The sequence below is a fragment of the Carettochelys insculpta genome, chromosome 2 (genome assembly GCF_033958435.1).
Source record: "Carettochelys insculpta isolate YL-2023 chromosome 2, ASM3395843v1, whole genome shotgun sequence".
Lineage (NCBI taxonomy): Eukaryota > Metazoa > Chordata > Testudines > Carettochelyidae > Carettochelys > Carettochelys insculpta.
The window spans coordinates 80,741,090-80,757,245 of NC_134138.1; the positions used below are offsets into that span (position 1 = coordinate 80,741,090).

Here is a 16,156-nt window from a genome sequence, read left to right on the forward strand (position 1 = left end):
CAAAATAAAAGCTTCATTTTTTTGCAACATGAAATATCATGATAGGGTCAGCCAGACCCTCCCTAAAACACTCCAGAATGTTGACAGGCACGTTCCTCCTATCAATGGTCCTTAATCCTTGCAGCTTGCAAGGAAATAAGGGGTTGACATTGACCCCACAACGCGCCGTTCCCTAAATGCAAGAAACAACACCTGGGAAGATCGAACCTAAGCATTCAATCTTCCCTGGTAAGTGCAGATGTAGCCCTCATCTCCTTTGAGTCTACCTTTAGCAACAGAAGCAGAGACAAGAACTGCATGAAAGTCAGAAACAATTCTGAATTTTAGAAATACTATCAGAGCAAAACAAAAAGGCAGTCCAGTAGCACTTTAAAAACTAACAAAATAATTTATTAGGTGATGAGCTTTCCTGGGACAGACCCACTTCTTCAGATCATAGCCATACCAGACCAGACTCAATATTTAAGGCACAGAGAACCAAAAGTAGTAATCGAGGTTGACAAATCAGAAAAATATTATCAAGGTGAGCAAATCAGAGAGTAGAGGGGCAGAAGGTGGGGCAGGGAAGTCAAGAATTAGATTAAGCCAAGTATGCAAAAGAGCCCCTATAATGACCTAAAAAATTCCCACCCCGGTTCAAATCACATGTTAATGTGTCGAATTTGAATATAAAAGAGAGTTCAGCAGCCTCTCTTTCCAATCTGTTGTGAAAATTCCTCTTCAGTAAGACACAAACCTTCAGGTTATTAACAGAATGACCCACTCTATTAAAATGCTGACTAACCGGTTTGTGGATCAGGAGTGTTTTTATGTCTGTTTTGTGCCCAGACAATTCTTTGTCTGAGAGAGTTTGAAGTCTGTCCAATATACAAAGCATCTGGGCACTGTTGGCACATGATGGCGTATATGATGCTAGTTGAAGAAGAACATGAGAATGGCTCTTTTGCATACTCGGCTTATTCTAATTCTTGACTTCCCTGCCCCACCTTCTGCCCCTCTACTCTCTGATTTGCTCACCTTGATAATATTTTTTCTGATTTGTCAACCTCGATTACTGTTTTTGGCTCTCTGTGCCTTAAATATTGAGTCTGTTCTGGTCTGGCTATGGTCTGAAGAAGTGGGTCTGTCCCACGAAAGCTCATCACCTAATACATTATTTTGTTTGTCTTTAAAGTGCTACTGAACTGCTTTTTTGTTTTGATAGTGTATAGACTAGCACGGCTCCCTCTCTGTTACTATCAGAGCAAAGAAATCCCAGAAGACTGCTGCATGGAGCAGTTCACAGCCAAGCATGCCAGCCTCAAGGCAGACCGTCAAAAGCAGGGCAGATGCCCAAAGTAGTGGTATGTTCTGTACTCAGATTACACATCCCAGTAACAAATATGAAATCCTATATCACTGTACTAGTTTTATCATGAAGTCACAGGCAGCCCCCTTCGGACTCTAGTGTATCTAGACACATAACAAGCTGGTCTTAAAATCATAAAATATTCAGCTGCTCCCACTCCCAAGAGACCAACCACTTCCCACAGTCTTTGGTACAAGATCTATGGTATAATGTCTGTTGCCAATCCTGTAATAATCTAACTAAAGATTTTTTAACCAGGAAACAGAAATAGGAGGTATGTACAGGTTAAAGCAGGAAAGCACATACAGGTTGACTCTCTCTAGTCCGGCACCCTCAGGACATGACCAGTGCCGAATGAAAAATTTGCCAGACCACAGGTCAATATTGTCTAGCAGCATCACCAACACTTCCACTGCTTACTGGGTCCTTAGAAGACATTTAGGGGTAAATTACAGCTACATAACAGCACAGAACACTGAGAGGCAGGGCTGATGGCTACAAACAAACTTTATGAGACAATAGGAATCTTGGCTACACCCATGATAAGTGGTCATCCAACTGACTAAAATCATGCCAAAAATCAGATGCTGAAGGATGAGAGTGTGCCAGACTAGGTTCAACCTGTATACGCAAATGCATTGCCATCTGAGTCAAAAGGCCAGAAATGTACTAATCTGTCAACTCTAAATGATTTTAGGGCTTAATTCAGGTCAATCATGGAGATTTTTGTTTTTTTCAGCTCCCACTCTTATAAGATTCCAAACAGCAATGAAATGAAATATCTTCATGGTAGCTACTTTTGTTGCCCTCTTCTATCATTCAAGTGGATGGCAGAAGGCCTTCTACACATACTTTTCCATGGGTGGGTGGGGCAGTCAACAAAGCTTTTGTCCTACAATGTCCTTAGTTTCTGATAATCCTCCTGCATGCGTAGGGGGACTGACTCTTCCTGTCTGAGTTCATAAGTTCAGAGCAGGAATGTTTACTGTCATGAAACAAAACTTTATAGCATGGAACATAGACATTACAAGTGAGATTAATGTGTGAAGCAATTTACAAGCATTTCATGGAGTCTGAACACTAAATACACTCTTATAATAGTAATACCTATTTTGAACAAAACTAACAAATGGATGAGCTGATTTGGTTTCCTGCTACAAATTTGTCAGTCCTTAGCAAATGCCTAAAGCCTTGTCCAGAGCTGGCACTTTGTTTACCAAGGTTCTGAGTTTGAATCCCAACAAGATGAAAGCCAAAAAAAGTGTTACAGTTAGCAGCACAACAACAACATCACACTTCAATTACAGGCAGTTGCATAAGATTGCCAACAGCCACAGCAAAACTTTAACCATGCCGGCTCAAATTTTACATAGTGGGAGTCTGATCTTGGCTGAAAAAAAACCCAGCAACAATAAAATCAGCTATTTTGAAAACCAGATTAGATTGGCGACATACACATTGCCCAGCCCATGTACCAAAACAAATCAAAATAATTACAGCCACTTTCTTGAGAAGCTCTAGTGCTTCCACCTTTTGCAAGGCAGACGTAGTGAGGTCGCCTTGATGTAAGAAATGTGTCCTTTGTTGTCACTGGGAAAATTTCTCCAAACTCAGCCAATAGTATGAGCCTGTGGAAAAAAATCACTGTTTATAAGCACTCAGAGTCTGGCAGCTATATTCTCTGAAGAGTGCAAGTGGCATGTGATCATAATTGCAGACCAGATGCATGCAAGAACAACAAATTAAAATTTCCGGAGCAACCTTAGTTTCCTAATATTTGAGCCCCTAGATAGAAATTTTTCACCTTTTCAACTTGAGTGGCAGAGACATTACTGCTAGACAAGAGCTTCAGGTCTGCAGAGTATCAATGGTCCACATGCTGCAACTCAGAGCCACAGCTACATGGAATATAAACATGCACCATATTACTATATGCGTGACAAAGTAAAGTATTTTTCTAATGAATAGGTATGATAGCAACAAATATGCACTTTCCCATAACATGCCTACAAGTATGGTTCTTACCTGAAGAAGTGTTATACTCTGAAGCACATTTATGTTTCCAAAAATTAATGGCAGATCTCTCTCTGTTCTGCAGCCGATTTAACCTCTCTGCTAGTCCTCCTCTGAAGAGAATAAAGGAATGTTCAATTAAGCCAAGAATTAGCATTCGGTTCTGCCAAGTGACAAACCATAGGACGAATGAAATATTTATTCTGCGACCCTCAGAGACAGAGACATCATGTAAAATTACGCTATAGATTTGCTCAGAGAATTCATACTGGGCTACAATCCCACTAAAATGTGAGCTTAGTACAATAAACAAGACACACGTCTTCATTATCCTGGTATTCAAAATTTCAAGTTACTCAGTACCCCACCAATGAGAATTTAAGGAAGTGTTTCCAACTTCCCTCTACAGTTCCACTTTAAAAAAAAAATTGAAGAAAAACACAAATTAGGAAAATTTGAAAAGGCCACATTTGTCAACAGAAACACCCCACCCAAGATGTAACCTTGTCCATAACTCTTACATGGGAGTCACTTTACAGACACTTTTTCAAAGTTGGCAACAAGTGATTGCAAAAATATTCTTTTACCTAGCCTTTATCCTATGCTTTATTTCACAAACTGTCTCAACTGTGCATTTCAGTGGCCTGAAAACAAATTTCACACTGAAATTAATTCAACATTCTTGAGGTGAAAAGAGTGGTATCTGAAACACACACATTTAAGGCAATTTCAAAGTAATTCATATACCTTTGATACGGACCCAAAGGGGTCATTTTTTTACTTGAAAACACACAGACTAGCACGTATAAAGCTGCCTTTAGACTTTTTTGGGACTATTTGGGCATTTTTCTTCACCTCTAAATTAGGCATTTTTTTCATATTTATCCATTTGAGAATAAAATAATCTGAACATATCATTTATGCAGGAAAACTCCAAATCACAATATGGAAATATGTGTCCTTGAGATTGAGGGTAGTATACCAGTCTCTCAGATCCAGGGAAGGGAAGATGGAGGCCACATAAACCATAAACAACTTGAGCTTAACAAGGTAGCAGTCTAGACTGCACAGGTCCAGAATGGGTCACAGCTTTCCTCTGGCTTTGGGGATTAAAAGGTTGCGGGAGGAAAATCCTTCGTTCTGGTAGCAACACAGAACTTCTTCCACTGCCCCAATTCAGAGCAACTGCTGGACTTCTTGAAGAAGTGCCTCCTATTCTATCTGTGGGGTGTGATCTTTTGAAGCCTGGGATACCAGAGAGCTTTCAGTGTAGGTGACTGATGGGGCCATCGACATACCAGCTACCAAGCACAGTACCCAGGACAGCATCATTGTTCCCCATAATCTGAGCACTGGGGCGGCCACTCAGGAGAGATGGAGGTGTCACCCAACTAATTGGCAGAGCGCCCACAAATTGCCCACAGCTGACAAGGTATTTTTCTATTGGTGGTGCACATCTGTACACAGTTGCTGCACATAACAATGGACGCAAAAAGTTAGAGAGAACACTGGACTGCATGGTAAACCCTTGTGGGTTCCAAAGGCACCACTCGAACAGCCAGGTCCATGTCCACTGAGCAATCTGGGAGCCTGTCTGCAGTACTCGAGGCATTAAATGAAGTGCTTGAGACGCAGGCACCGAAACTTGATCTGGGGCCAACCTGATGTACCATGTGGTGCTGAGGGACCATAAACAAGGGCTACTATTAGTGCAGTAGCACTCACTGGCCACTAACACCAGCATCCAGGATGCAGAAGAACATTGAGCATCAGCTACTCAGGGACCTACGGGGTGGGTGCCTATGGCTGGCTGGCTTGTAGCAGGCTTCAGATCAGCTGTGGCCTTGGTGTTGATCAGCTGAAGAGTGGTGCCACAAAGCAGAGCAGAACTGCCAACCCCAGACCTCCTGAAAACACACACTGCATGGTCAGGAGCCAGGGAATGGTTCTGGGATGGTAAACTATCCCACGTCAGGGATCTGTCCACTGAATGGTGCTCTGACCATGGAGAGTACTGGTCCTGAGCATACCGTCCACACTGGGAGACACATACCTCAGGAGATCTGTACCTGTGTGTACATCTTCTGTGGTCTTAGGTCTCACTAGGGATTGGGATGGACTGCAGGCTCTGTGGCTCTGTCTGTGAAGAGTTGAGGCCTTAGACATTTCTCCCAAGAGAGAACAATGCCTCTTGGGAGAGTGGGTGGTGCCACGGTCAGCTTTCCTTTTTGGTGCGGTCCTGTGACTACAGGGGTGGGTGGCAGCAGCATCAACAATAAGTCCTGGGCTTCCAGCAAGGTTTCCAATATCAGCAGCAACAGGAGCTGTTGAGCAAGAGGGGGAGCCATGCTCCGAAGGGGTCCAAGATGTCTGTTGCACCACAGCAGGAGAAAGTTCACTGGCATTGAAATCGTAGGCCTAAATCCTTCTTAAGCTATGGAAATTTGCCCCTGCCCCTCTTGGGCTTGTGCAGAGCCAGGGAACAGCGCTGGGAGGCCAAGAGCACCAGCAAGGCATTGAGTACCAATGCTCTGGTGTCAAGTGCAAGTGTTTGTGCACTGGAGCTAAAGCAGATTCTATCAGGAAAGCCTTTAGATGAATGTCCCTCTCCTTTTTTGAGCCAGGCTTGAAAGATTTAAAAATGCGGCGCTGACCATTTGTGTGCGCCTTTCCTAAGCACCACAAATAGCCATGGAGAGGGGTCACTCACTGACATGAGCCAATTGCAACTGCAACACAACTTGAAGCTTGGGGAACGGAGCGTGCCCCAGTGTGACACTAAGTCCCTGTGGGACCTAGACTAACAATTCAGAACAGCAAAATAATAAATAGAAACTATTCACAGGGAAAACACAGTGCAACTTGGAAAATGCACAGCAGCTAACGCCGAGACGAGTAAGTCTGAAGCGGTCACTGGTGACAAGAAAGAACTGAGGGCAGAGGGGGATGGAGGCACCCTATAAAGTGGTATGTGCGCACCACCCCGGGGGGGGGACTGTCCAGCTCCCCTACGGGTACTGCTAAGGGAAAATCTTCTGGCACTGGTCCATGTGAAGAACACTCACGCCTGTGTTGAAGGGACATGAGCAATCACTTGAAGAAGAATGTTACTAAATACACATCTTGCATACCGCATGCAAATCTGGTCACCCCATCTCAAAAAAGACATTGGAATTACAAATTTAGCAGAGAGGAGCAAAATAATGTTTTGGAGTATGAAATACCTTCCATATGAGGAGAGGTTATTAAAACTGGGATATTTCAACTTGAATGAGATTACTTAGGTGGGATATAATAGAGATCTATGAAATAATGATGGGTGTGGAAAAAGGCAGCATGTTTAAAACAAACAAAAGGAAGCATTTCTTCATACAACACACAGTCAGTCAATCTGTGGAACTTTTTGCCAGGGAAGTTGCAAATATCAAGATTATAACAGAGTCAAAAAAAAAAAAACTGGATAAACTCACAGAAGATAGGTCCATCAATAGCTCTTAGCCAGGATGGGAGGGATGCAAAGCCTTGCCCTGAAGTGTCCCTAGTCTGTTTGCAAGAAGCTGGGAATGGGCAACGGGGGTTGGATTACTTGACGATTACCTATTCTGCACATCCACTCACTTGGCATTGGCTACTGTTTGAAGATGGGATACACGATGAGATGGACCTTTGGTCTGACACAGTATGTCCATTCTTACTACCTGTTTGGGGAGGGGCATTAACATGGATACAAGTGGTGGTGTGGCCTGGGACATTACAGCAGATGTTGGTTTTCCCCTCTTATCCCTCCTGTTTCTATTCAAATTATTTGACCTATAGTATCAAGAGGTCTTTTTGACTTTCTACAACAATAAAAAAAAAAGACATTTGAAGTCTCTTCTAGGATCACTTGTGAATTTATGGTTTTGGACTCTTTCCTGGAATCTCCAAGGCAAGAGGAACCTGTTGTTCCCTCTGTGTGCTCTCCTACAGTCTTTTCAATTGCTTCACATCACAGTTAACTTCAGCAAAACTTTCTGAGAGCAAATACTTAATTTGCATGGAGTTGCCACACAAGAGTAAAAGCCAAAGATGCCTGTTAGCAACCATATTAAAGGAAAGTGACCTTCCAGAAAATTTTACACCATCCAAAACTGTATGCACCACAAAGACACTTGATTCAGCTTCTTAATCACTAATTTTTACCTTTTTTATCTTAAGATGGGCAAGATGCCCCTGAACATTATGTTACCATAACTCTTGCAAACCAAATATATGTTTGCAATAACAGATTCAATAGTCAGAGTTGCTATGACATAAGATTTCAGATTTCCAATTCCCCACATACCTAGAGAAGAAAAACAATGTATCTGGAAAAAGGGACAATAGTATTCTTTCCAGGGATAAAATAAGCATTTTTTTTAAAATTTACAAACCTGCAATATATCTTGCTGCATATGGTAAAATTTGGTGGAGAGTTTGTGTTCCTGTTCTCCTAAGTAGGACAGCAAGGTCCTCTGAACATATCAAAAGAATTTAAGCATCCTTTGAAACAAAAAAAAAGGAAGACACCCAGGGGGAGATCTGCTAGAGTCGTTTGTTCCTCCTCATTTTCCAGCATATAAGCCACCTTTTAAACATGAATTTTTTAAATACAAGTTGAAAAATTTACCAGGAGTTTCTTAATCCGCCTCCTTCTTCCCTCTCCTTTCTCTAAAACATTGGCTTTCCATTTGCAAACCCCTAAAAAAATTTGACTTTGAAAAATCTTAGACATAGTTTGTGCAAGGGTCTGCAATCACAGGTTGAAAACCACTGCTTTAAACAAGAGATGGCATAGGGGCTTATGTACATGGATTCCCTATATCTCAAGAGCCTAAATATGATGAGCTTGCGTCTTGCTTTTAACTTGAAAAGGGGAAGGGGCAGAGGAAAGAACAACAGGGCAGGGATGTATAACTCATGTCTCCTATCATATCTGTAGACTCTTACCAAAACTATGAAAACTTGATCCAAATCCGTGTCTTTGTTGCCTGCAGCTGATCTGCTCATACAACCACTGGCAAAACAAAATGGCAGAAAGCTAAGGAAGAGAAGGCCCCATAGAAGCAGAGACCACAGCAGCAGCTTTAACTGAGGCTAGGTAGAGCAAAGTATACCTCAGCATCCCCTGACCTTGCTCTGACAGACTAGAAACTGAGGCCTGAGCTCTTTAACTCTGACAAACTTGTCTGCCAATTTGTCTCCCATAGGTTTGCACATAAACACCAGACTGATTCCAGAGCCAAACTAAGACAAGACACCAATCTGACTTCTCTCTAGTCAGGCACAGCTATGTCCTGTTAGACAATCCCAACCAGGCAATAACTAGTAATTTACAGTTAAGATTGAGAATCTTTTTGTTTAGATAAAAAGAATTTCTTCTCAAAAAGCTACCTGCTCCCACCAATAATATGTATCATCTGGCATGATTAACAAGGCAGGCAGAATCAGTCTATTTTCAACCAACCTTCAGTCTTTGACAAACTTATGGATTATGCATCAATGAGGGCTGCCAGCCCAGCCATCAGCAAACAGAGCAGTTTTTTTCCCCAAATGATGCATCCAGGCTGTAGCTGTGATCTGCTTCAGTAATGTTCTCTTAGTCCAGGAATAAATTATCACGTGAAATGTTACTTAGTGTTTGTAATTCCAGTATTTTACCAAATCAGGATGTTCAGAGGTATTAGACTCTAGCAGCGAAGCTTTCATACTATTTGTACCTATATGCGAGGAAAACAGCTCCAATTAGTTAACATAAGACAGCTCCTTTTGCCACTTTGGCATTTTATTTTATATTCAGGGCCACTGCTGGTCTTGTATGATGGAACTTGTTTGCGCTTTACTATATGAAAATGCAAGGCACCCTAGTGTACTATGCTGAACTATCCACTTTAATTTCTACTCATAAGTGAAATTACATTTTTTTTGCCATTTTGTGGGCTTGACTGGTCTTCATTGTCTTTCTTTCCAAACAACTGCGTTCACACACAAATCTGGAATACTAAGAATGTTAGCTTTTTAAAAAATATAGTTACATTTGCCATCAAAAACCTAAATTTAATTTGATGTTAATTTTGATTCCAAAATTTAATTGTGCTTCTAAAATTTCTGCTGCGTAAACAATCTTGTTTTTAAGTAGGGGATGAAGATTATTCCAAGGCCATGATCTGACTACTTCCCCCCTGCAACTGCAAGTGAGTACTTTTCTTTTCCCCACTCAGAACTCAGGGTCTATTTTTCATACTGCTTAGGGAAATGATCCTGCAACATCAACATTCCAGGCACAGAGCCCTCCAGAAAGCAAGCACACTTAAATTCCTCCTAAGGCTGGTGCACTTCAGTTTCTCCTGAGAGTAGGTGCTGATCAGAAGGCCAGCCAATCAAATGCAAAGCCACCAAAGGGAGAGAAGTAGCGCTGCAACAGAAAAAGGCAAACAACAACATAGATTCCAGTTCTTAAGAGTATTGATCTGGGTAAGCCAAAGGCGCACATAGGGGCCATGATAACATGAGCTAACCCTGAAACTAATAATCTACACAGTGCTAAGGAAACCAAACCATTATAACTGGGCAACTCCAGACAAGAATGAAAAAAACATCTGTAGGGGAAGCAAGAGGAATTACTTCCTAACACATCACACTTAGCTTCAGACTCACAAAAAATGAACATAAAGAAACATATCTGTTTTTGAATTTTGAATAACCACAAAATTTGAATTCATATGCTCAAGACACTGCTATACCATCTACTTCAATTGTTATCTCATGCAACACTGAATACCAGTCAGGAGAAATTTCAGCAAACTACACTTACAGATACACAAAGTCTAGGCTCTTCTCCATTACGAAAACATGGAGAGAAGGTTTTTTTCAATACAGGTACATTGTATTTGAATACTGACTGAAAATTTCTATCTGTATGCCCTCACCTAAGATTAAGAAAAATACTGGAAAAAGACCAGAACACAGCAAAGTCAAATAGGCTGATTGTTTTTATAAGGAAGTCCCACTTCTATAACTTTTGGACAGATGTATCACCTTGGTATTTTTGTTTTGTCTGAGAACATTCAGTACATTCTACAAATTCCCCTTCACATATCACAGTACTGTTGCTGTAAATTGTAGTTTTAGCGGCACCTTTCCTACTTACACAGATTATCACTGTAACATACGTGGGGGAAAACAGTGCCCACGTCAGCTAGTAAATACTAAAATTACGAGAAGCAAAGTTGGGTGCACGAGGTAAGCATTTTCAGTATGTATTCTCTCGTTAAATCAGAATTACAAATCTATCCCCATTAGCAGTTCTTCTGAGTAACCAAAATAAATAAGAAATAAGAAAATTGTTGTGTGATTGTCTAAGCAAAGTACTATATTAAGAGTTTAAAGAAGATGTCAGTGTTCTCCCTTATCATGCTAAACAGAAAATTGAGTATAAACAAAACTGTGAAAGGCATATATATTTTAAAACTACCATACTCATTTAATAATTCTTTTCATTTAATTCTTTAATAATTATGCATCTGCCTGAGTGTACATGCAGGTTACTATTTTTCTGAAATAGAGCCAGGAAGAAAATCTTTCTGTGCAAAAATTAATGGATATAGCACTGAAATTGAAATGTAAGTTTCAATATTTAAGCTCCCCGCCACATGTAAATACATCTGGATTTATTTCATTGTCAGACGATGTACAGGAATTTCATATGAAAAAAGATATCTTGTACCTGCCTAAGAAATAATGGAAACCTGTGTTTATCTGATCTAATTGGGACCAGGACCTGATCAGATAGATAATAAAAAAATTTGAATGATCAGAAGAATGGAAAAATTGAGATTTCTATCTGTTATTTTAAGGTCCAGCATTACTTTTAAACTAGCTAACGCCTCTCAGAAAATTATTAAAGCATACCTCCCTTCTTATTTACTTAACTGAACATACATACCCTTATTCTAAGAACTGTCTACAACAGTGCTTCTTGACCATTCTGTTGTAATTGCCTGGTGCCCCACACCACCTTGGACCTCATGAAGATACGTTACATGCTTCTGCCCAGGACAACAGGGCTCTAGCTGTCAGCCCAGGTCACCAGGATTCTGGTTGTCAGCTGGGGGCCTGCCATTTGGTGCTGAAGTGTCAATTTTCTGTATTCCTCTGGGCGCTGGTGGTTCAGTTAATAGAGAGAGCCTGATAATGGACGTTTGGATAAACAGAGTTCTACTGTAACTCCGTTCTGACTTCAGCTCTAAATCTCACCTATTCCCTGCAGCCTGACTTAAAACAATCATGGAAAGAGGATATAATTATTTCTGTATGGCATTTTAAATCATTGATAATGGTGTTAAATGTAAAGAGCTGGAGTTCAAGATCTAGTGCTTTTTTCACTGTTTTCAGAACAGAAAATTATTTTTTAAAAAATTTTAGTTTGCCAGTTACCAGATGAGAGAGAATCTGAGTAAGTTTTTCTTTAACATTTTAACTGTTAAAAAATTAATCCTGGGCTATGTCCAGACTGCGGAGAACTGTTAACAAAAGATACACAAACTGTGTACCACAATTTGAGTATCTTTTGCCAACATTTCTGTTGAGAGAAGCTTTTCCAACATTTGGCCTGTCCACATGGGACCAAATATCCAAAAAAAAAATCCATGTATGTCTAGATATCCCTTCTTCCTGGTGGAACAAGATGTATAGATATTTTGACAGAACACTCCCAACCGGCACATCTCTTGTGAGAGGTCTGGAGTCTGGACGAGCACCCTATTGACAATACTTCTGCAGACAGAAGTTTTGTCGATAGAAGCCTGCAGTCTTGGCATTTCCTTATAGTAGATTCTAGTGTTTTTCATAAATGATAGTTAATTATAATATTTTCAGTTGAAAATTTTCCTCAAAAAAAAAAAAAAAAGTAATCTACCTCAGTAATTTCCTCTTCTTTGCAGAATCTTCTGGAGTCCTTGAGGTCTTATCAGATTGTTTCTTAGGTGTCTGCAGAAGGGCCTGTGCAGATTTTAGCCAGTCACTTGCAGATCTGCCCATAGCCTGTGCCAGATCTGTTTCAGAATTTGATTCTAGCTTTCTCCTAAAATCAAAATTAGAAGAGTCTGCATCCACCTGACCTTCTTCCACATTTTCACTGTCAGACGAATATTCAGAAATTTCTGAAGAAACTGTCTGGAGATATGAAAACAAGAACAAACACACCATCAAGTCTGAACACGCAGTGATATAAGTACATTTATTTTTGGGCTGCAGATTTTCAAATTAAGGAAAATAACTGACGCCAATAATCTAAAGATCTCTTTGAATATTTAGCTGTGTTGAAATACTAGTTAAGTCAGCTTTGTTCTTAAGAGACTTAACGCTGCCACCTTAGGAATCATCATTTCCAGCTCAGAAAATGAACATATTTCCTTTTAAGTAATGTTTTTATAAACTTCTATACAAAATGTCATGGCAGAGGATGCCATGGAACATTAAAGCCTGTAACTTTCTACAAAAGCTGACTCATGGGCCTTGTTTACACTACAGTTTTTCTCAAATTCTCTGATAACTGCTCTAAGGCTGGGTCTACATGGCGCTCCGCCCAGTGTTGCTGCCAGCAGAGCTATGCAAAATGAGTTTCTCGGGATTGTAAATGGCATGTGCATACTGCCGAAACTCATTACCCCGTGAGAGTTCAGCATCGGCAGAAGGGGGTCGCCAGTCCCTTTTGCCTCAAACGTTTGGCACCCCCTTCTGCTAATGCTGAACTCTTGTGGGAGTGTGGTGACGAGTTTCAGGAGCATGCAATCTGGAGAAGCTCATTTTGAATAGCTCTGCCAGCAGCAGGGCTGGGTGGAGTGCTGTGTGGGCATAGCCTAAGACAGGTTACAGATCACTATACTAAAATTGCTGTGGGCTGGTCTACACTAGTCATCCTTCCACACTGGCACAGTTTGACAAAAGAACTCCTCAGTGTAGAGTTCAGATGTGACTCAATCATCTTCGCCATTACCAGCCTGTCTGGCTTTTTGAAAGTATTATCTTCACTATGCAAAAAGGGAACTGAGAAATAGAGAGGGTGTTACGGTCAAATATTCATTAGGTAACAGTGCCTTTGACCACAGAGTATCTTTTCCCCCTGGAGCCACAAGGCATGCAAAATCTCCCATGAAGACTTCAAATCATTGATGCCATCAAGATAACTGGGGTTAGTGCATCTTCTCTAGAAGGTAGCACTATCATTGGTCAATAATTAACCTAGTTATTTAGAATAAAACATTGTACTTAACTGTGTATTTGAAAAAGTTCTCAACTTTTTCTCTAATGCAAGATTAGTTTAAATCATGAGATGCCTGGTTAATGTTAAAAGAACGCTCATATGCTATCAAAAAGGTAAGAGTTAGAAGGATATCTAAAAAATGGTAAAAAAATGTATTTAACCTCACTTCCCTCAAAAAAGCAGATTAATATTAAACACAACAACTAACAACATTATATTTTAGCAAACATTGTTTCTTTGAGGAAAATGTTTTCCTCCTGGAAGTGTAACCAGATACAAAAACAAGTCTTATACAGCAAAAAGTTAGTACATCAGCTTTTTACTTTTAGCTAACTCAGACATATTCTTTTGCTTTTGAAGACATTGAGTTTGCTCAAATAAATGGCTGAAGATCCATCAAATGAAAAACAAAAACGGGCTGCAAACATGAATTACTTTATGCATACAGATCCTAAATAAGGAAAGCCATCGAATATATTCTCAACTCTAAGGGTATACATTAGTCCAGTTGAATTCAATAGGAATTAAACACATACTTTGTATGTGTCTTTGCTCTGAATCAGTGTAATTCTTTTATTGGAATATTTACCATACACAGACTAAAGCAATCAAATTTCCTAAAAAATCCCATATTGTGGGTTATTTTTTTTTTTGGAGAGAGAGAAAGTTGCGGAAGTGAAGACGCCTCCATCTTGCATTTGTGTACTGCAGTTTTCTTTGCCATTGTCAATCACTGGAGATACAATCCAATAAGCAAATTGCTGTTACAGATTTTGCACATATGATTTTTTTTTCTTGTCATGGTCTCATATGCCCACCCAATGAACTACCAATACCAACTGACACAATGTTTTTGTTTTACATTCAGTTGTCTTGTCTCATTTCTTAGGTTCATTTGTAAATCATTATTAAACAACAAAATAATTGTCTAGCATGAATTAGAACTCTGCATGGCTTGAAAACTTGTTTCTCTCATCAACAAAAGGACCTACTAAAGGATCTGAATTTACCACCTTATCTGTTTAGCATGAATTATGGCTTACAAGACTGGTCCCAAACTTTTTACGTTGTGGACCCCTTTACCCATTATGTAATCTGTCCAGGCCTTGCCTGGGAGAATGGTAGAGCTCTCCGTGGATACAGAAATGTGGATCCACATCCACCAAGCTAACTCATCATTAGATCCACAATCTGCATTTTACTTACATCTGCATAGCAGACCATCTACAGGGGATGGGGAGAAGGAGCACAGATGAGCAAGGGTCCTGCAGGGAAGAGACAGGCAGCATGAAAGCAGGGTGTGGGGGTAAAGGGCAACAGGATGTGAGGGTAAGGGCAGCGTGGGATCAGGGTGAAGATCTCAAGAGACAGTGGAAGAGAGGGGGAAGGCACAGCATCAGCTCTAGCCCGTCTCACAGAGCTGGGCCCTCCCTGCTCAGAGCAAGGAAGCTCACTGCTTTGCAGTCAGTCCTCTTCCTCTTCCAGAAATGACTCGCCTCCATCATGAGTGCTCCCAGCTGCACTATTACATTCATGAAGTTATGTTATATTTATCAATATGGGAAACTAAAGTCTACTGTTTTCCTGTAAGAGGACAGAAATAAAATGTAAGGTATAATTTCATTTTCCAGGCTGAGTCTCCTCTTCTGATACCAAAAGTGAAGCACTCAATGTCAGTTGGAATAATACTCCCAGAAAACAGCCTAGGATTACTCCTGCTCATACCAGGTCTGTACTTCCACTCTCCTCAGGGAAGACTGAGGTGATTCTAATGGGTATGGGGAAGCAGCTGGAGGAAAGGGGGAGGTGAAGTAGAAGTCCCTTTGACCAGGGCTGCCTCAACCCAATAGGCAAACTAGGCAGTCACCTAGGTTGCCTGGCTTTCAGAGGTGCTTATTTAGACAGAAGAGATTTTTCTTCTTTCTTTAAAGATATATATTAATATGTTATCTCTTACATAAAAAAGTATCAAATATTGTACTTGTAAAACAGTGTATCATTGCCATATCAAACGCTGACTTATATTATTTATTTCACATCGTGGAGCATGACTGTGCATGCAGATACAGTTAAAATGTATCACTGCATGGCTTCAAAAGAGCACCACCTGAGCTTGCTGCCTGGGGGCGGGGTCTGGTAGTTGAGTCAGTCACAGCAGCCCCATGTTGGCCAGTCATACAGTTGAGTCAGTGTTGCTCACTGCTTATTGGAGGTGACATTCTGCTGCCCACAACAGCTGTTCTGCCATGTTATGAGCTGTGATCCTGAAGATGCCGTGCCCATAAAGAATTTGTATTGTGTGAGATTTAAAGCTTCTTACTAAACTTTTCAACATGATTGTAAAAGGAGAATCACAAGTACTTCTAAGATTAAGACTGTATGTATACTGGAGACTTTCACTGTTAAACTAATAGTAAAGCCCTGATTTTTGAACACTTGACTACTAATATTAACAAATACCACTTTAAAATATACATTCATTTCTAAATGTAATAATGCTCTGTAATAATAGA

The 16,156-nt window shown here is 40.4% G+C and overlaps 1 protein-coding gene across 2 annotated transcripts in view; it reads right to left on the minus strand.

Moving 5' to 3' along the window:
- The window catches only part of SPIDR (scaffold protein involved in DNA repair), a 353,174-nt gene that overhangs the window by 222,922 nt on the left and 114,096 nt on the right, over positions 1–16,156 (minus strand). For both annotated transcript variants that reach the window (XM_074987198.1, XM_074987197.1), the window contains 2 exons: positions 12,297–12,553; positions 3,374–3,474 (listed from right to left, as the gene is read on the minus strand). In XM_074987198.1, coding sequence (XP_074843299.1) covers positions 3,374–3,474; positions 12,297–12,553 — 358 coding nt within the window. The remainder of the gene's footprint in view (positions 1–3,373; positions 3,475–12,296; positions 12,554–16,156) is intronic.